This window comes from Quercus suber, unplaced genomic scaffold (assembly GCF_002906115.3).
Source record: "Quercus suber isolate HL8 unplaced genomic scaffold, Cork oak 2.0 scaffold_26, whole genome shotgun sequence".
Lineage (NCBI taxonomy): Eukaryota > Viridiplantae > Streptophyta > Magnoliopsida > Fagales > Fagaceae > Quercus > Quercus suber.
In genome coordinates, this window is record NW_027069491.1 from 1,616,817 (window position 1) to 1,637,548 (window position 20,732).

The 20,732-nt window shown below is 34.4% G+C and overlaps 4 protein-coding genes and 2 long non-coding RNA genes across 6 annotated transcripts; 3 read left to right on the forward strand and 3 right to left on the reverse strand.

Annotated features, from left to right (window-relative positions):
- The first annotated feature begins 1,642 nt into the window (after positions 1-1,642).
- LOC136061168 (uncharacterized) lies at positions 1,643-4,514 on the forward strand. The gene is made up of 4 exons (XR_010626983.1): positions 1,643-1,838; positions 3,522-3,582; positions 3,730-3,852; positions 4,298-4,514. It is a non-coding gene; the product is annotated as an uncharacterized LOC136061168 (long non-coding RNA).
- Positions 4,515-4,711: 197 nt separating this feature from the next.
- On the forward strand, positions 4,712-8,321 carry LOC111996736 (acylamino-acid-releasing enzyme 1-like). The gene is made up of 5 exons (XM_065768415.1): positions 4,712-4,857; positions 5,303-5,500; positions 7,578-7,646; positions 7,855-7,931; positions 8,070-8,321. The coding sequence occupies exons 2-5, from the start codon at positions 5,360-5,362 to the stop codon at positions 8,131-8,133; spliced, it is 351 nt and encodes a 116-aa protein (XP_065624487.1). The 5' UTR covers positions 4,712-4,857; positions 5,303-5,359; the 3' UTR covers positions 8,134-8,321.
- On the reverse strand, positions 6,008-7,073 carry LOC136065347 (uncharacterized). The gene is made up of 2 exons (XR_010626986.1): positions 6,718-7,073; positions 6,008-6,349 (listed from the first exon to the last, which is right to left on the reverse strand). It is a non-coding gene; the product is annotated as an uncharacterized LOC136065347 (long non-coding RNA).
- Positions 8,322-10,424: 2,103 nt separating the features above from the next.
- On the reverse strand, positions 10,425-14,110 carry LOC136061238 (acylamino-acid-releasing enzyme 1-like). Its single transcript, XM_065767900.1, has 10 exons — positions 14,100-14,110; positions 13,689-13,910; positions 13,367-13,585; positions 13,160-13,234; positions 12,206-12,344; positions 11,564-11,715; positions 11,357-11,439; positions 11,181-11,258; positions 10,972-11,085; positions 10,425-10,498 (listed from the first exon to the last, which is right to left on the reverse strand). Exons 1-10 carry the CDS (start codon positions 14,108-14,110, stop codon positions 10,425-10,427), a joined length of 1,167 nt encoding a protein of 388 aa, XP_065623972.1.
- LOC136061159 (acylamino-acid-releasing enzyme-like) lies at positions 13,817-16,100 on the reverse strand. The gene is made up of 3 exons (XM_065768410.1): positions 15,868-16,100; positions 14,629-14,803; positions 13,817-14,472 (listed from the first exon to the last, which is right to left on the reverse strand). Exons 2-3 carry the CDS (start codon positions 14,777-14,779, stop codon positions 14,159-14,161), a joined length of 465 nt encoding a protein of 154 aa, XP_065624482.1. The 5' UTR covers positions 14,780-14,803; positions 15,868-16,100; the 3' UTR covers positions 13,817-14,158.
- Positions 16,101-17,945: 1,845 nt separating this feature from the next.
- LOC111996784 (photosynthetic NDH subunit of subcomplex B 5, chloroplastic) lies at positions 17,946-20,160 on the forward strand. Its single transcript, XM_024028782.2, has 5 exons — positions 17,946-18,249; positions 18,344-18,407; positions 19,481-19,543; positions 19,628-19,686; positions 19,820-20,160. The coding sequence occupies exons 1-5, from the start codon at positions 17,989-17,991 to the stop codon at positions 20,048-20,050; spliced, it is 678 nt and encodes a 225-aa protein (XP_023884550.2). The 5' UTR covers positions 17,946-17,988; the 3' UTR covers positions 20,051-20,160.
- Positions 20,161-20,732: the final 572 nt, after the last annotated feature.

Sequence of the window (20,732 nt, forward strand, 5' to 3'; positions counted from 1 at the left end):
AAATTTTATTAAGAACTCTAAAAGTTACCCTGATACATGTTAAAGACATATTATACATATTAGCCTAATGTAACAGGCTAAGCTCACCTACTATGTGTGCAAGACAATCTCTTACTTGCACTAGTAGTCTAGGATTTAGTTGCCAATATATACTTATGTTATGGTTCATTGTAACACAGGCTTTGTACTACACTTTTACATAATAAATATGTAGTCCTTAAGGATTTCCTCTTTGGATGTAAACCATCAAGGCTAAACCACGTAACATTTGTGTTCTTTTATTCCTATTTTATGCTACCTCTTCCACATCCACTCTAGCATATACAACATGGTATACACATTGCATTGCTAATATGTTTAACAATATAAAGGAGCATAGCCAATGCTACAAACCTGATGAGAATAGGTCTCCCTGCCCACTACAAACCTAAACTGCTCCAACTACTCAGCTTTGCTTTATATTCTTGATGGCAAACTGTTGAAGATTACTTGCCTATTAGTGGATATCAAACATGAAGGCACATTGCTATTGAAATGTTTATTTCCGGTAAAAACCCAATATGTAAAAAGCTTAGCAATAAGATGTGACCGTATATTGCATATTTTAATATGCTTCATGTTATAGGCCACAGAACCTGCTCCAGATCACCAATAAACATTACCCATGCTCCATGTATGCCTTAGTCAAACAACTCTTGCGGGTCAAAAATTTAGCATTTGGTTAAAGGATCTGCAAACTTCCGAAAATCAATAAAAAGAGCTAAAAATGAAGCAAACAATGATGGCTTACAAAACATAAAGTTATTTGTTTTGGTAAGTCAAGAAAAGATTTCACAACATCAAGTTACAAACTTTTTTTTTATATTATTTGTGATTTACACGTATTCGTTGGGTCATGAACCGAATATCTCCTCCACCCACCCCCCCCCCCCCAAGATAAATACAACCTCTTCTATCTGGTTAATTTCCACTCCCTTTTCTCCAAAATAGGATTCCAAATCATGTTTTCCTTAAAAGTGGCACCCAACGGAAGGCCCAAATATTCCAGAGGAAGTGAAGATTGCCTACAACCCACCATTTCCTCTAATTCCTGCATATTTTGCACATCCCCAATTGGAACCAATTTTGACTGCCCCAAATTAATTTTAAACCTGACACCTCCTCAAATTTGGAGAGTATCCCATGCAATACTGCAATTTGAAGTATCTGTATCACAAAAATAAGAGTGTCATCCTAAACAAGTGATGAGACACAATTATCAAAGAACCAGCCGAATCACCAATTGAGAAACCCATGAACTATCCCGTTGCGGCAGCCACATCCAACATATGACTCAAAGCCTCCATGACAATATCAAAAAGTAACGGGATAAAGGATCCCCTTGACGAACTCTCCTAGAGCTATAGAGAATTTCACAGTTAAGACTCAAAACATAATGATATGCTTAACCGAGACAACCGTTTGATTTAGCTGGGTATTGTACCAAAACCTTTGATAGGGTTTTTTACTTTAATTTAAAAAAAAAAAAAAAAAAATTTAAAGGGAAATATATTTTGTAGTTCTCCTGCCCTTTACTAGGAATTGTATGATATTGTATTCATAATATTCTTGTGTTAAAGAGCATTGATTTTGATAGCCTCTGCGATTTTAATTCATTTCAGGTGCTAGCAAACCTTTTGAAGCTATATTTGTATCTTCAAACTCTAAGAAAAGTGACACTTGCGATCCTTTAATCGTATTCCTTCATGGAGGCCCGCATACGGTCTCGTTGTCAAGCTTTTCAAAGTCATTGGCATTCTCTCTTCAATTGGATTCAATTTATTGATTGTCAACTATAGGTACACTATTATTATGAGTATTATAAGAGTTTTTTTTTATAAATAATTTAAATCAGCATCAGATTATTTATGCTCAAATGATCAATATATGTTGTGTTCAACCATCATATTCCATGATGATCGACCAGAATCTGGTCAATTATGGGGCTCTTTTCCTCTCTCATCACCCTCCCCCCCCCCCCCCAAAAAAAAAAAAAAAAAAAACCCACCGAAGACAGAGCCTTTTCTTTTCCAAGATGAAGGTCCCTCACTGTTGAGGTGCTGCTGCTTGATAAGGTAATAGTGGAACCGATTCTGATACCTAAGTGAAGGGAAGGGATTCTCACAATTTAAGAATTTGGAGCAAAATGTCATACAAAAACGATTATTTTAACCTTAAAGGGGACCATCATTTTGACGCTCAGTAAAAAATTGGGTAAATTACTGAGTTGGTCCTTCAACTATTAGGTAAAATTCAATTTGGTTGCTCAACTACTAATTGTGTCATTTTAGTCCCTCAACTGTTAATTGTGCAAATTTTGTTTTTTGACTTTCAAAATCACATCAATTTCATCCTTGGATCTCCTCTATGTTTATATTTTAACAGAATTAATTGTTGTAGCAAATAAAATATACATTAAAAGATTATTATAGAAAGTTAAAATTTTGAAATCAAGTCAATTTTATTTATTAAATATGTTAAAATTTAAACAGTGAGAAGACAGATGGATGAAATTGACTTGATTTTGAAAGTTCAGTGACTAAATTGACACAATTAATAGTTGAGGGATTAAATTGAACTTCACTTAATAGTTGGAGGACCAAAATAGTAATTTTACCTAAAACATTTCAATGTCTTTCAAGCTTATATGGATCTTTTAGCTGCAGAGGATTAAAGTCTTAAACTATGATTTTATTGGAGTCATAAATAAGAATAAAAATGATATAAAAGCAATGATTTTTGTACTTGAGTTAAACTTGTCAACAAGATTCCTTTAATTGATCACTGTGTACTTCATTCACCTTTTGTCTCTGATATTTCATGAAAAATGAATTTAACCCTTTCTTGGAGACCTCTCATCGATTTTTCCTTTAGGTGTAAACCTAAATTGCTTTTGGAACCCAGTTATTTGGCTATCTGCCTTCAAGGAAAGAGAGGTATAGGTTGATTCACTGTGAATCAAAAGGTTCAGCTGATTTGACTGTAAAATAATATTCTTAAGAAATTTGAAGTGATTTCTATAGCGTTTGCAAGCAATATTTGAAAAAAGATCTTTGTTTGTAAAAGTTGAGATTAAAAACTATAGTTTCTTTGGCCTCCTTAGGATTCTGTCTTATTCATAAAAGATGAGATTAAAAACTATAGTTTCTTTGGCCTGCTTAGAATTCTATCGTATGTCCAAGATATTGATTTAAGACACCTTTTTGTCATATTGATTAATTTTTTTTTCCTCCTATTGAGAAATGAAAAAATGTCTGTTCAGTGTTATTTGCTTTCCATTATTCGTGGTTTAAGGCTTAAATGGAAGTGGTATGCTGATTGCTTTTGCATGCTTCTTGATATTACAGAATCTTTAATATTGATTTGGGTCCTTTAGGATTTTAAGGATCTCATGCTTGAAAAGCCTCTTTTGAATACCAATATTACATCACCAAATGGTTGATTATCTTTCTAGCTTCTTCTAACATGGTAACTTAGCTCAGAGGTTCACTAGGTTTTGGTGAAGAAGCATTACAATCTCTTCCAGGGAAAGTTGGGGAACAGGTACTTATTATCTATCTAGTTTGGTTACAAATGCTATGGTAGTTTTTTTTTCTTCTTAATTTTCAAAAATAGTTGCTGAATTCTTGCACTGCGATACTAGTTGGGCATCTCATATAAACCCTATTTTTAAATCTATATTATGCACAGGACGTAAATGATGTACTCACTGCTATAGACCACATCATCGAAAAGGGACTAGCCAGTCCATCAAAAATTACAGTGCTTGGTGGTTCCCATGGTGGCTTTCTGACAACCCACTTGATTGGCCAGGTGCTTTAATTTTGAAATTTGTATATTTTTATTGTCAGCCCCTCTTTTTTTTTTTTTTTTGGTAATTTAGTTTATCTCTCGATCTTTCCTCCTCCATCCCTTGTGCCTTCCAATTTTTATTTGATTTGAGTCTAGCATTTGATTGTTAAGATATCTACTACCAGCTAGTGGTTTTCCATAAAGAGATCTCTTCCATTACGTATTAAATAGTTGAGAGATTAATGCAAGTTAAACTTAATAAGTGGGCTGCTTGTCATACATGGACTGCTGGTCTTGTGCTTCCCGTTTTTATCATTTCTCTTTCTGTTTAACTTATGGTTCATGGCTGCATGCAAATACTTGGTAAACTGGATGTAATGATTAAGGATACACACTCATATTTGAATTCTCAAGTGAACAAGGGCTCACTTAAAAATTGGATCATATTTCTTTTCTAATGCTGCAGGCACCGGATAGGTTTGTTGCTGCTGCTGTGAGGAATCCTGCTTGTAACCTTGCATTGATGGTTGGTACAACAGATATCCCTGATTGGTGCTATGTGGAGGCCTGTGGAAGCAAAGGGAAAGATATCTTTTCAGAAGCACCTTCAGCTGATTACCTAACTCTCTTTCACAGCAAGTCTCCTATTTCACACCTCTCAAAGGTATGCTTAAAGTAGGCTTGATTTAATAAATATATTCAGAAATTTATTTACTTCTTTTAAAAAGCACATCAGAATGTAAAGAAATTCTACCTAATGATTAAAAAAAAATCAATGCAACAAAGCCTTGTCCAACCANTTTTTTTCTTCTTAATTTTCAAAAATAGTTGCTGAATTCTTGCACTGCGATACTAGTTGGGCATCTCATATAAACCCTATTTTTAAATCTATATTATGCACAGGACGTAAATGATGTACTCACTGCTATAGACCACATCATCGAAAAGGGACTAGCCAGTCCATCAAAAATTACAGTGCTTGGTGGTTCCCATGGTGGCTTTCTGACAACCCACTTGATTGGCCAGGTGCTTTAATTTTGAAATTTGTATATTTTTATTGTCAGCCCCCTCTTTTTTTTTTTTTTTGGTAATTTAGTTTATCTCTCGATCTTTCCTCCTCCATCCCTTGTGCCTTCCAATTTTTATTTGATTTGAGTCTAGCATTTGATTGTTAAGATATCTACTACCAGCTAGTGGTTTTCCATAAAGAGATCTCTTCCATTACGTATTAAATAGTTGAGAGATTAATGCAAGTTAAACTTAATAAGTGGGCTGCTTGTCATACATGGACTGCTGGTCTTGTGCTTCCCGTTTTTATCATTTCTCTTTCTGTTTAACTTATGGTTCATGGCTGCATGCAAATACTTGGTAAACTGGATGTAATGATTAAGGATACACACTCATATTTGAATTCTCAAGTGAACAAGGGCTCACTTAAAAATTGGATCATATTTCTTTTCTAATGCTGCAGGCACCGGATAGGTTTGTTGCTGCTGCTGTGAGGAATCCTGCTTGTAACCTTGCATTGATGGTTGGTACAACAGATATCCCTGATTGGTGCTATGTGGAGGCCTGTGGAAGCAAAGGGAAAGATATCTTTTCAGAAGCACCTTCAGCTGATTACCTAACTCTCTTTCACAGCAAGTCTCCTATTTCACACCTCTCAAAGGTATGCTTAAAGTAGGCTTGATTTAATAAATATATTCAGAAATTTATTTACTTCTTTTAAAAGCACATCAGAATGTAAAGAAATTCTACCTAATGATTAAAAAAAATCAATGCAACAAAGCCTTGTCCAACCACAATGTCAGCTCTGCTAGGTGCAGAAATAAATCCTGCAAGCTGTGTTTTTGTTGTCATCATTGGAAGCTGAATGTCAATTAAATAACTTTAAACAAATAAAGTGAGAGATCTAAAGCTTTTTGATACCACTAGTTTTGTTGCACGTGCAAGGCACGTGGAAAACACTATCTAACTACAAATAAATATTTTATGATAGGATTAGAATAGTTAAAACTAAGTCATTATTGGAATAGTAATTAATTTTTTTTTTTAATATTGATAAGTTACATGTGCTCTTTCTTAAAGGGAGAAGTAGCCCTTGAGCTATAGTTGATTGGCTTAAACTATTATATTTTAAAAGGATAAATGATGCCCCAAAAAACAAAAAAAAAAATTTAGATGAACAATATCCTTAATTCATAAGGTAGAAGTAATAATCGCAACAAAGCAACTTCACAACAGTGTTGAATACAAAATTAATTTTCACTAAGTAATTCATAACCTTCATGATTAGAATCCTATGCACATTAAATTCTGCTATATCTTGTATACAAAGTTCATATTAATGTATATGTAGTTCATATCAAAAGTTCATATTGGTGTATATATAGTAGCTTATAGAAATCATGTATCTTTGTCAGCCCAAAATAATCAGACAAACCATTCTACTCTAGCTTCCAAACTTTCCCCAATGCTTCTTTCATACTATGTTGTGAAAGATCACATGCACGAAAACCTGCATGTGACAAAAATGTCCACTAAGCAGCCATATAAACCAATTAAAGGGAAAACAAGCCATTCATGTCATGCATATTTTGTGAGAATGTAAGGGTTTTGCCAATTGATGAGGAAAATAGTGTAATTAAGGAATGTTAAACTGATATACAGCGGTTGAAACTAATCTCGCTTCCACAAAAATTGAAGTTTCAACCAAAATACCTGATAAAAGGTAGAGGAAACAAATACAAACACAAACTCAAGCACTTATGAATCAATCTACAAAATCAAAGCCCTAAAATTGCACTTTAACTCAAATAATACATAAAAAAGTTTAAAAAATATGTATATCAAATACATTAAGAAAAATTGGTTTGAAAGACTAACATGTACATGATGTTGCTTGAATAGCTGAAAAAAAGCTTTCTCCTTTCCTTCACTCTCTTGCCTCTCTTTCCCAAGTTTTCACATAGAAAATCCATACATAAGTGGGAGCAGTTGGGATGAGAAGGTCTTCCCTTTCTTTAATTCTAGTTCTACTCATGAGAAAAATCCAGATTTTCTGCTCTTCTCTACCTCTCCTCGATATTTCTCTCTCTTGCCTTTTCTTTTCCGTATGTGTATCTCCATTCCTGATTGGGACTTGGAAGACACATCAGTATTCAGAAGTCAGAACTGAAGTGGCTGGAGATAAATATAAAAATTAAAAAGACAAAGAGGCCGTTCAGCTCTTTACATGTCGTTTTTCCTTTCATATCCTTAAGGGTAAGAATGTAGTTACAATTCCATTAGTAATATAAAAAAACAAAGAATTAAAATGAAAAGAGATAAGATAGAGCCAAAAAGTCAAACAAGAGATAAGATAGAGCCAAGATCCAAAAGACCAAACGGCCCATGCTCTTTAACTCTTCAAATTTATAGCTTTTGTACTTTAGCCTCTTCCATTTTAAGCTTTCTACTGTCGTTTTGCCAAACACAAGTAGCTCAACTGTCCTTTTTTATATAGGGTATAGAAAGCAGGAGCCTCGTGCTTTAGATACGAACTTTTTCTTTTCAATGTGAAAAGCTTCTAGTATATTATTTGATATCTAATGAGGTCAAAACTTTTTGTGATATTAATTCTTCAATCAGGAATTGTAAAACTTGCACCTAGTTTCCTTCTAGAGTGTATCTTCAAATAATTTTAGTAGGTTGCTATGGAAATGAATGTGGTACTATTGTACTAATTACTTTGATGATATCTGCAGGTCAAAACGCCTATCCTTTTTCTTTTAGGTGCTCAGGATCTCCGTGTTCCAGTTTCTAATGGATTGCAAGTAAGAGGTTCTTTTACTCTTTTAAATGATGAAGTACACTTGACATTTTTCATTTCAGTTTTGTGGTTTTCTAACTACTACTAGTGCTCAAGTAATCACTGTCTTGGGATTCTATGAAAACAAAAACAGACACAAAAAGTGGGGATTTTTATAAAGTCCGTTTCTCTTGCTACCATATTTGAATGATGTTGAGATTTGAAACATGCAGTATGCACGGACACTGAGAAAGAATGGTGGTGAGGTTAAAGTTATCATGTTTCCCAATGATGTACATGGAAATGAAAGGTAATTATTAGTCCTACATGCACTCCTAGTCTCCTACATCCTAGTCAACACAGCCAATCTCAAAGTTGATGTTGCACAATGTATTGTCATCTGATATATCTTCCCTTTTTCTTTTTCCTTCCCCCACTGTAATTGCAGGCCACAATCTGACTTTGAAAGCTTTCTTAATATTGGGGTCTGGTTCAGGAAGTACTGTAAATGAGCAAGCATTGCCACCCTATGTCGTGCCTATGGTTTTAATGTTCAAATGGGAAGTATTGAATGTGGTAGTGACATAAAAGGGCATCGAATCCACTTATAATCAAATTCTTCATTGGTCATTATCTATGCCCTAGTCCTTGATGTAAAACCATTCATTCTAAATAAGAAATTTATTTTTGCCAACAATAACTCATTTTGCATCTCCTTCTACCCCCGTTATTAGTCCTAGGTGGTTGCTTGGGCACCGGGGTGGGGGGGGGGGGGGGGGATGGGGATGGGGGGATGTAAGCTAACTCTAATTAAAAGTACTCTCCAATTTGCTGCCTACTTATTTTCTCTTTTTTTCTACCTATTCCAGTGACGTTGGCTAAACATATGGAGAAATTACATAGAGATTTCCTTTGAAGCGATATTGTTGATGACCTAAAAAGACCTCTAGTGAAATGGTCTAAGCTTTGTAAGCTGGTGTAGCATGCCAAGTTAGGTATTCTATGTTTAAGGAGGTTTAATTCTGCTTTGTTAGGCAAATGGTTGTGGAGATATGGAACGGAGATAGATGCCCTTTGGAGGACGGCTATAAAGGCGAAATATGGGAATGAATGGGGTGGTTGGCGCATGAAACTTGTGATAGGGGTGAATGGGGTTAGTTTTTGGAAATTCATTCGAAGTGATTGGTTGAATTTTTCTAAATCCCTTTGGTATGATGTGGGTGATGGTACTAGAGTGATGTTTTGGAAGGATGTGTGATGTCAGGATTGTTCTCTTAAGGAGGCCTTTCCAGAATTATGTCGCATTAGTCGGGCTCGAGAGTCTTCCGTTTCAAAGGTCATGTAGTTCTCTGAGAGGAGGCTATATTGGGATATACAGTTTTGTTGTCCAATGCACGATTGGGAATTGGAATCCTTGACTCTGTTTATGGACTTGGTCTATTCCATGAAGGTGCGGAGTATTAGGTCTGACAAAGTTTGCTGGAAGCTAGTTATAACGAGAGGCTTTGAGGTGTAAGGTTATTATCTTTCTTTTTTCCCTGCTGCCGCCATATCTTTTCCTTGGAAAATGGTATGGCAATCGAAAGTTCCTCCTATAGTAGCTTTCTTTTCTTGGTCCTCCTTAGGTAAGATTCTTACTACAAATAATCTTTGAAAACGGCATATTGTAGTTCTTGATTGGTGCTCTATGTGTAAGAGGTGTGGGGAATCCGTTGACCATCTTCTTCTTCACTGCCCTATAGCTTATGAGTTGTGGACTATGGTCTTTTTCTTGCTTAGCATTCATTGGGCTATGTCACACTGTTTGATGTGGTGTATTTGGAGGGAACAAAATGCTAGATTTTTTGAAGGCTGTGAACGGTCTATTCTTCATATCAAATCTGCTTTCTTGTTTACCATCATTGAATGGCGTTTAGTTTTGCCAACATATTCATGTTTTTTCCTTCCTGTTTTAATTGATTTTTGTAATCTAAGTTCTTGAATCTTGCCCCTTTAGTACATCTCTAATGGTGTTATTTGGATGGATGTCCCTCATTGTTTGATGTGGTGCATTTGACAGAAGGAAAACAACCGGTATTTTGAAGATTCTGAAAGGACTATAGCCAATTCAAAACTTTTCCTCTTTAAAACTCTATCGGATTGGATGTCTATTATAGGAAGTCATTCTATTTGTTCAGTCTATGATTTGATGGATGCTTGTAAGTTATGTATTTGATTGTTTTGGTCCCCTGCTGTATACTTCTTGTATACTTGGACGAGTCATTCTTATGTCTTTGAATAAAATTTTCTTTACTTAAAAAAAAAAAAAAAAAAAAACCCAGACCTTCTAATATACATGATCAATTCTATTTAGAAAGAAAAGAATCCAGCCTTGCTTACAAAGATCAACGCAATCTCAAATTGTTTCCATCAACAAGTACTGTTTCCTTAAATATGGTTCATGAATGTTGTAAAGTTTATCATTCACTTCTTCTGGAAAATGCCATGTGGTAATAATCGTTAGTTTATATGCAAGTTACATCAACTAGAATTACTCATATTCCTTTTATTGAATATAATTTTTTGAGTGGTAAGTTATGCAACTATTGGGTCTCAAACCTATAACCTCACCCTTCATCCCATTATTATGGAAGGACGAAGCTCATTTGAGCTAGAGCTCATTGGCTCCTCCTATTTAATATATTCTAATGATAATATCATGCATAGATGCACGTTGCATCAGCTATAATTACTTCCTAATCATATTTATTTGGATATATACTTGCCAAAAAGTTGGCTTAAAAGAAGCTAGCTCTTTATTTTTTCACTTTTTTCCAGAACTAAACCTTCCATTAATCCATAAAAACGTGAGTCTTGTGAAGTGCCCAAGATGTTTATCTAAAATGAAATCACAAGTATGTAATCAATGACAAATTGATACTTTTACCAGTTCCATTAATTACTAAAAGAGCTTGCAATAGTTGACTTACCTTCAAGGAGCAACTAATGGAGAAATAACTCCATCCTAGCCTTTATTACAAAAAATTTCCGCTTACATCGATAAAAAACCAATGAAAATCTAAATATGTACTAACTTAAGATGTTATGAGAGTGGGGTTTGAAAGAGGTCTGTTTCAAAATTCATGAACTTATATTGTGGCTATCGTTCTTGTCACCCAAAGCATGTTGAACTCTAATGAAAACAAGAAATATTATATAATAACCTCAATTAAATTGCAAGCATTAGACCACCATAACATTGCCCAATAATAGCAATTAAGCTGAAGAGATGAGTTTGACTGATGTTGGAAACATCCATATTCAATGTGGATGACCAAGTTTAAGAAAGAAATCAAATTGGCTTTTCATACCTTTTGTCAAGCTATCAGAATCATTTTTGACTGGTATCTTCATTATACTGAACTGAAGAGAAGAGAGCAAAGATCTAACCTGAAGCAATAAGAGAATCATTAGCAAGACAATCTCTATATGCAAAAATGGTTCATCTAATACGAACAAAAGAAAATTAATTACACCTTCTCAGAGCATTTGAATATGGAGCTTGATACATCAAACTAACTCCAAGCAGCAGCTTTAGTTGTTTTCTCAACAATACAACCATACTTGATTTGAGGAACATTAACTAGACTGCTAGACACTTCAAACAGTGAAACAAAACATTAAAATTTTAAGCCAATTTTCTAAACTGTTACAAGCCAGGATATAGGTCAAGATCAACATTAGATTAGATGTTACCAGCAACAATATTATCCCCATCCAATGCAAGGACATTCCATGAAAAATTTGAGTCAGCAGGGCTGATACATAATACTTCCCCACTGTAATTTGACAGATGATATCATGAGTTAATTTTACATATGAAATTGTAAAGGTTTGCCTACATGAGAAGGAAAAAAGAAGTAAAAAAGAAATATGTAGCCAGCTGCCAGCGATTACATTTACCTCAACACATTCACAGAAAGTATTACTTGACTGCTTCTCCAGAAAGAAGATATGATCATAGTGCATCCATCAGAAAGCAAAGGATTGCTAAGGAAACTTGAACAGTAAAGCCCTGGGAAGCAACCATCCTCAGCACTCATCACAACAGGGATCTTCAAAGATTATATTGATGAAATAGTTTAGTTCAGCTACATGAAATTTATGGGAAAAGGAAAACATACAGTCCTAATTCTATAATTTCATTCTAAATAATATGGGCCAGAAAAGTTGCAGGCATATTCCAAACTAGGGACTTTCAAAACCAATCTAGTTAAGTTTTCAAATATCGCTTCAGTCATCGGCTCTTAGCTGAATCTACCATATAATTCAACTAATTTGGAATAATCATATAATTTACCTCAATCTCACTACACATTTCCATTTAGCACTCAAAGCGCATGATGGCAATGTAAAATGTCAAGGTGTCATATAGAATAGAATGTTTCTAGTATATATATAACATGGCAGCTATAGACCATCTAGTCAAAAGCAGCAGAGCTCAAAGAAAAACCATAATTTGAGTTATATAATTCCAGAGCTTGAGAATACAGAAGTTTGCATCCTTGAGATGCAAATTCCTTAACAAGGAATGTAAGCACTCACTACATCAACAATTTTGGCAGAAGGCCATAGCGTCACATCAGTTGACCAATCAATTCTGTGAAGTGAATCTGTTGCAGAATGGGCTCCAGAATCCACAGAGCTTCTTGCACTTAAAAACACAAGGTACTTTCCACCTGGGCTGGAGAAAGAAAGATAATTCACATACAATCATCAGGTTCTGAAGCTATTCGTCATAGCATGTTTAGTAGAAACATGGTTATTATAAAGGATATTGGGAAAACATTGATCATTAAGTGATCAAGGCATGCTTTTCCAGTTAGAGGCACAAATGGTTTAAAAGTATACGAGGAAAGGCAATTCACATTGGTATTCAGCAAACAACAATCTTACTTCTTCCTGATAAGTAAGTAGTGGCGGAGGGGAGAGGTTGGTTTTGAACCACAAAGGGAACCAATACCACTGGGCTACTTGAACCCCACAAAGAGCAATCTTACTAATAACAAGAAATCTATACTCTACACATAGTAGAACCATATGAAGTGGAAATTTACAAGCACTTTATAATGGAAACAAGAACAAAAGAAAACTGTCACCAAGAAAGAAAGATTACAATGTCAATCTCATTCTCAACCATTAAAAAATGGTCAAAACGATGACTTGAAAACTACTTTAAACCATTAAGGAGAAGAAGAACTTAAATGCAATAGCAGTGAACTGTACACCAAACTGCTGTTCTATATTGATTTTAACTTTGACGATGAAAGAAGGATATGACATATTTGGAAATAAACTATCAGTCCTGACTGTAGGCCAGCACTTCAGGAGGAACTCATCTTGCCCAAAAAAAATCTTGGAGACCCAATAGGTGTGTTTAACAGTTTCTCCAAACTCAGAAAAGCACTCCACATGAGTTATTAGAAACTAGATTGGGTAAAGAAAAAAAGTTTATACACCCCCGGTGATAAAACCAAGTATGCGATGTTAGTAGCATACCTGAACGTTGGAAAGAAGGCACTGTTTATTTGTTGAGTAAGATTAAACACGGGCACATCTTCAGTTGAGCTATCTCTGAGACAGTACAAGAAATTCATAAGTATTTTTATACATGTACTTTTAGAATAATAGATCTCAAGTATGTAACAATTCACATGAAAAAAAAAAGTTATAAAAAAGATCATTTTACAAAAGAGAGTAACCCACTTGAGTTCAAGTTCATTGGCTTCTGACTTATAAAGTGGTGCTCTAACTGCATATAACGCACAAGGCCTGTTATAGCAGTACTTTATACCAAGCTTTCTCGTATCTGCTGACCACCCAACAAAAACCAAATATTGATGCACGTCTTTAGTTGATGGAGCCCACACAACTTGGCCAACACTCAAAGACGTCTTAATTCCTTTTACAGCCTGTACCTCTCCACTGTACAACACAGGTAAGTTCAAATTAAGGTTCTTCTATCTATAGTAAAGCGCCAATAAACTTACCACAGCATTGATTTATTTTTCTAAGAAATGATACCAACCTGTTGATATTGATGACAAAAAGTGCAGGCTGCCTTTTTCCTGCATAGGTTTCCCCCCAATCCTCCTCCCAATCCCCTTGTCCTTTCCAGCTACTGCAGTCCTTATCGGTGGAACCACCTTTCTTGTAGCCAAGACCATTAAATGTGGGCTTGGAGGGAGATGGTTCCTCAGCAACATAAGCAATGAGAGTTTCATCAGAATTCCAGGAAATTCCCTCAAACCTATACCATTAAGAGCCTATGTCCATGAGGATGATATAGAATTACTATAACTATATAGGAACTACAACAATTACAACCATCACTACCAGTACAACTGCTGCTGCTACTAGTAAATCTACAAGCAGTATTAATACTTACAATTAAACAACTTCTACTACTAAGGTGATACACAAAAAGTCAATAATAAACCAGGTTGACATCAAATGCTAAATAAATTGATCCCTACAAAACTAGACTCATACTATTAGTTACCATCCATCGGTATATACTAAACCATGAACAGATTGGGGAATGTGGAACTCCTTTTCCAACTGAGATGGACCCCAAATTTCAAACTGAGATGGAGACTCGTTTTCTGGATTGCGAACCACAAAAAGCTTTGAACCTGATGGTGATGGAACAATTGTAGACACTCCTGTCATCTCAACAGGAAATGGGGACCAACAAAAGTTGACAGAACTGTTCTTTTCCTTGAATATATGAGCAGATAGAATAGATTTCCTCCTCTTGTTCGCCAAAATATTTGGTTGGCTAATTGAAAACATTGCTTGAGAACCAATCCCTGCAGCCAAAGTTTTTTGCAAGGAGATTATTTTCAGAAACTCCTGTTGCCTGTTTAGCAGAAAGGAGCAGACATTTTTTTTTAATATGCATATAAGTAAAAGGAGCAGACATTAAAGAAGGGGGGAAATAAAACGATAAATATGTGCAGTCATACCATCATCAGACTTAAAAGTCCAAGCCTTGTCAATGCTGGGAATACTAGTGAACTCTTGAAGTAACTTAGACTGCGAAGCGTATTCTTCTTCGGTGGTTGTATCTAATCCCAGTGGCATTTCCTTTATTGGGGCAGCTTTAGAATCCCCCATGGCTAAAGTGCTGAAAATATTTTACTAAACATTGAATGGCAAAGAAAATCAATAAACAGGATAAGAGCAACAAGAATAACAACAAAGGTGAGAGAAACTATAAGAATATGGTAAGGTTCTTAAAGTCAAAAGAAAGTTATCAACCTACAAGTTCCAAGGGCAAGGGGTAGTGCCACAAAGACACAGTAGTGTTTTGATCACCCCAAATTCTTTAGGAGCTTACACCATTGGATTTCAAAACCAAACCTATATCAGCACTTGCAAATGATTACCGTGCAGCCGGCTACAGTGTATATACATTTCAACCCTTTATATGAACCAAGTTTGATTCGATGATTCTACCCATTAAAATTTATTTTTTGGCTAAAATGCAAAATCCACCCTCTATGTTTCACTAAAATTCATTTCAATCATTTAACTTTACTTTCATTCATTTCAGTCCTCTAAGTTTCAAGTTTATTCAATTAAAGTCTCTCCATCAATTTTTGTTAAATGTTGTGGTTAATTATCCAAAAAAAAAAAAACAATTTCTTCAAATTTTTTAAATTAAAAAAAAAATCCATTTAATGATTGAAAAATATTTTCCAAAATTATAAAAAAAAATAATTAAAAAAAACACTAAGTTTGACGGAGAATTTGATTATTAAGGTATTGAAATGAATTTTGGTGAAACTTATAGTCTGAGTTTTGTATTTTAACCTTATTTTCACTAATCCTGACTGGTGGGGTTTCTTAGACTATTTAATGACGACGACGACAACAATACACTTTTACAGGCTTTAACATTAGACCTGTTACTATAATTACCCAAGCCCCAACAATCCCAGCTATGCTAAAGCCAATCCATTAATCCATAACCAAAAAAGAAATAAATAAAAAGGGAAAAACCAAGAGACAATTCACAAACTAGTTCAATCATTGAACACAACATGTGATGTGAGTACAAGACTCCTCCAAAACAAAGCAAAGAATTGGTTTCAGTCAAGAGAGAGTAAAACATAATAGATAGTGATAATCAACAAAAAGCATGTCGTTAAAAACACAAATGCAGATAGGAGAGGAGAGGAGAAGAGAAGAGAGAACAAAACCTTGAGAGAGAGGTGGAAGTGGAAGTGGAAGTGGTTCTCAAAGTCAAGAGGTCGAGAGCGACGCAAGTGGCAATTGAAGTACTTCACGCACCAATACGAGGCGGTGATGTCTTATTGTCCACTACCTTGCCCATTCGAAGGACCGCACATGATGACGTCTTTACTATATTCTAGGCTGCCGGCCAAACTGTTCGGGTTGGGCGGGTTCGGATCAAAAACTTGAATTTTTTTACATTTTCTAGTCTTATAAAATATATATATTTAGGATCCACGTTGATAAGCTTATATTAGACATATAACTTATTTTTTTACTATTCATAGCCTCATTTCTTTTATTATTTAACTTATTTTTTTACTGTTTATTAGTCTTATTATATATTTTGATACTATTTATATGTCTTTTTATACTATTTCAGTTAAATTTTAGCTTTATTTACAATACTTTTAGCAAAATAATTCAAAATATTGTCTAGTACTATAGTTCAAAATATTCTTTTCCCCCTTACAATAGTGAAATATATATGCATACACACACACACATATATATATATATATATTCTCAGAAGAAAAGGCAAGTAAAAAAGAGAAGATAAGAAGGGGCTCATCCTAATTTCAAGAGGAAGTCCAAAGGGCAATGTTATGGTCTAACATGTTGCCACCTTTAGGGAAAAAGGTTTTTCTTCAAATTAGTTTGGAAAAAAATCCTTTAACTTTTTCTACATTTTTTTTTTATTGAATATGAAATTTGAAAATCTAATCATTAAAGTGTATGTTTTTATTATATCATCTAAGCTTACAAAATTTCAAGAATATCAAATATTAATATTTATGTTTTCAACTAAATATTTAAATTTCAAGTTTTTGTGGTTTAAAATTATGCATAAAAAAATAAATTTGTTGATTGAACAGTAAATAACATTCAATTTGAACAAAATTTGATGTACGTATTAAGGTCATAAAGAACATGCAAATCCAACAATTAGATTTTCAAAATTCACATCCAATCAAAAAATATAGAAGAAATTTGAAGGATTTCTCTACTAACCCTTCTCCAAATCCAAATTAGTTTGAAAATAAATTTTTTTCCACCTCTAACAACAAAAATAAAATTATAGCATTCAAAAGAATTTAATACAACTTAAAACTATTAAAGAAATAGGAAATGACAGCATTGCACATATTGCAACCATAAAAAGTAACAATGAAATTCACATATTCAACAATATTTTATAGGTAATATTTCATTAAATAGTTAAATATGAATATAAAGAGCTCTTAATAATAGAGATGGAAAGGAAATCCAGTATGAATTTTTTTTCTTTTTCTTTTTGAGGATTGAAAACAGAAAATAATATGAAAGCTCACGTGAAAATGTAAAATGCCAAGAAAAGAAACAATTTAAGACTAAAAAAATAATGGCAAGATTTACGTACAATACTTAAGTGTTGTTTCTTAGATTCTCCTCTTAAGATTCTATCATGTAAATTTTTTTCTCAAGAAATGAAAGTGTATTTTTTAATTAAGTAGTCACATGATAAAATTTTAAAAGAAGAATATAAAGAATAGCATCTAAAGGTTGTGCATAAGTTTTGTTCAAAAAATAATTACCTTTCTCCCAAAAAAAAAATTAAGACTTTATACTGAGCAAAGTATCATAACTATCGTGAGTAGTTCTAGAGTCACAAATTATCTCACAACTTTTTTGTCACAACTCTAATATGTCAGATTGTGATTAATTAAGTATCACTTATACATGGACTTTTTTTTTTTTTTTTTTTACCAATCACCACGTTACAGTAATGACAAAAAATTGTGAAAAATTACGTGTTATTTAACTTTTCCTAACCACCATTGGTCTCTAGAGCGGATAAGGAGTCAAGTCCTCTCATTCCTTCATCCTGAACCGTGACACTCAAATAAAAAAAGGCCAACCACAGATCGCCAGGTGAGCAACACATAAAACAAAAGTATTATTTGCAAAACGTGTCACTATATTACTAGCCAGTCTTCCAACCTAGAGACACCGCGCGGAATAAGACATTATCCTACCGTTGCGAAAACAAAGGCGGGCATTTAAGCCTGAACAACAATCGATAACACAAAAAGTACAGAACAGAAGAAATGGCGGTGTGTAACTCACTCTCACTCTCACTCTCAGTTCTCTATGACAATTCGGTCCCAAAACTCAGCTCCAATCCTTCACAAACCAGAGCTAAGGTTTTAATGAAACTCAAAGCCATAGCTTCCACACCCACCAAATTGTACGGAAGAAACTCGGGCAAGAGTCGCAGCCCCACCAAGATAAACGCTGGACTATCTGCGATTGAGCCCGATCTTAACGAAGACCCAGTTGACCGTTGGCGCACCAACGGCGTTGACCCTGTACCACCTCCTTCAACCACCTCTCTCTTTATCTTTCTCTGTGTGTGTGTGTGTGTGATTCTTTCTGATGTTTCTTTTTTGGTGGAGTTTACAGGAGGATTTTGAGTATGGGATATATGATGGGCACCACACGTACAACGAAGCCGAAGAAATAAAAGGTATGTCTTTGGTTTATTTGTTTGTAGGAGCTGAAATTTCAATGTTGAATATGCAATTGGGTCTTTTGGGTCATTACAATTTTTATGTCAGATAGTTCTTGAAGAGCTAATTTCATGTGGTTGTGGAATTAAAACCTCCAATTTTCATTGATATAAGGTGTTTTTGGGGTTATTGGAAATTGGGTCACGATGTGGGGTGGTGTTTGTTAAGGTTTAAAAACACTTGTATTGATGATATATTAATAATGTGCTAAGCATCTGATAAATTCCTGTCCAATTTTGGCCTTAGAGGAAAAAAATAAAAGGGAAAGCTGGTTCAAAATAGTTTGAAGAATGTAATTGTAAGTGTATTGTTTGTGGATGACTAATATTAACTATGTCTTTCATGCACTTATTTGTGCGCTTATGTACACTAATCAACCAAGGAAATGGTCTAAGTCCAGGACCTACTATTGAAATTACTTTTTTGTCCACTAGTAATAGCTAATAACAACTTGTTACTTAGGATTTATTTTGAAAATATTGTATTGTAGATATAGGCACATAGCATTTCTCAATCACCTTATGCATGTACTTTTGTTTAGAATATAAAAGTAGTACATTGACAGTGCATTCTTACAAATATTATGAATGTGGAGTCGCCCTTTTTTTCATTCTTACAAAGTAGGACATCAATTAATGTCTTTCATGTGTACACTATCAGAACATTGTGTTGAACTGTCTTTTGTTGTTGATGAAGCTCTTTCAAAATGGATTTAATATAACTTTATCTGTAATTAGGGGAGTGTGGTCGTAGATGAAGAAAGTGTTCGAGCTCCTTAGGAGACTTGAACCCAAACTACAGTTCCAATAGCATTTCACAATATTGGTCCCAAATGAAATATTCATATCAGTGTTATTGTAGCCAAACCATTGATCTATCATACTAAGTTGTAGGACTTATTTTTAAAAGGAGAATTTGGCCAATTTGTTAGTGAAAATAGCTCATTTTTGTTTCTTAAGAATAAAATTATTGTATTTTTGGTTGTGGGGGCCACTTAGCTTATTAACTTTTACTGAAATCTTCCACTCAGGAACTTTTTGGGGAGCAATAGCAGATGATATTGAAGCTGTAGGAACTCCTACAGGTTTTCAGGGTAAAAATGAGTACTAATGATCATCGACAACTTACCAACTTAAATTCATGATACTAAAGATATTCTGGGTTGATTTCTTGGCAGGGTTTATTTCATGGCTCTTCCTCCCAGCAATTGCTGCTGGGATGTTCTTCCAAGTCCCGGTAAAACAAACCCAGATTTATCATATATAAAATTTGAGATCCTTAGATCCACTGTTATTGTACTTTGAAAAGACTAAAATGGTCTTAGTTTGTCATGATTTCATAGATCGTTCTCTCATTGCTTGTCTTTCAGATGGTGTACTTGTTCATCGGAGCTGGTATTTTTACAACTGTATTTACCATAATTGAGATGGATAAGCCTGATCAGCCTCACAACTTTGAACCTCAAATATACAATATGGAGAGAAAAGCTCGTGACAAGTTGATAGCAGACTACAATGCCATGAGCATATGGGACTTTAACGCGAAATATGAGGATGTCTGGGATTTCACTGTACCAAAAAATGACATATTAGAGAGATAATTTTTCCTTAGCATATTGCTTTGTTATGAGAATTGATAACCAACATTTTTTTTTTTTGGAGAAACAATTGATAACCAACATAAGTATGAAAGGTATGGTTCTTTTTTCTATTTCCTGGGTTTTCAGTATCTTTAATCATACTTTATTTATGTTCCATTTTGTTATGTTTATGCAGCGCATGAAATCCGTCAAAGTAATTGTTTTTCTAGAAGCAAGCACTAACACTTAGATGATATATGATTGCTTTGCAGCAAATTTGGCCATTCTTTCTTGCTTTGATTTGTTTTATGCTGAATGACTAGTATTGATTGTAAAACTCTTTACTTACTTGGTACTAGGCTTTGTTTAGTCACGCTGGTGAAATCTTCTTCAAATTTCAAAGGACACTCAGCCAATACTGTACCTTATGGTGAATTTTGCATTGAATATCTAATAGTCGTAACATATTTGTCTCTCAGAATTTGTTGACAGGACCAACTATAACTATTTTGGATGACTTAGGTGAGTCTACCGCTTGAATATATAATCCAGTCATTAGAGCCCAACTATCACTTTAAATAATTCTTTGAGTTGTTTGCTTAAACTGTACACCACCACCTGATTTCTCATTTCTGTTCTAAAGGGAACTTGATAGTGATGAAAAACAAAGAAGGGAAAAAAAAATTGAGAGAGGATGAAGAAA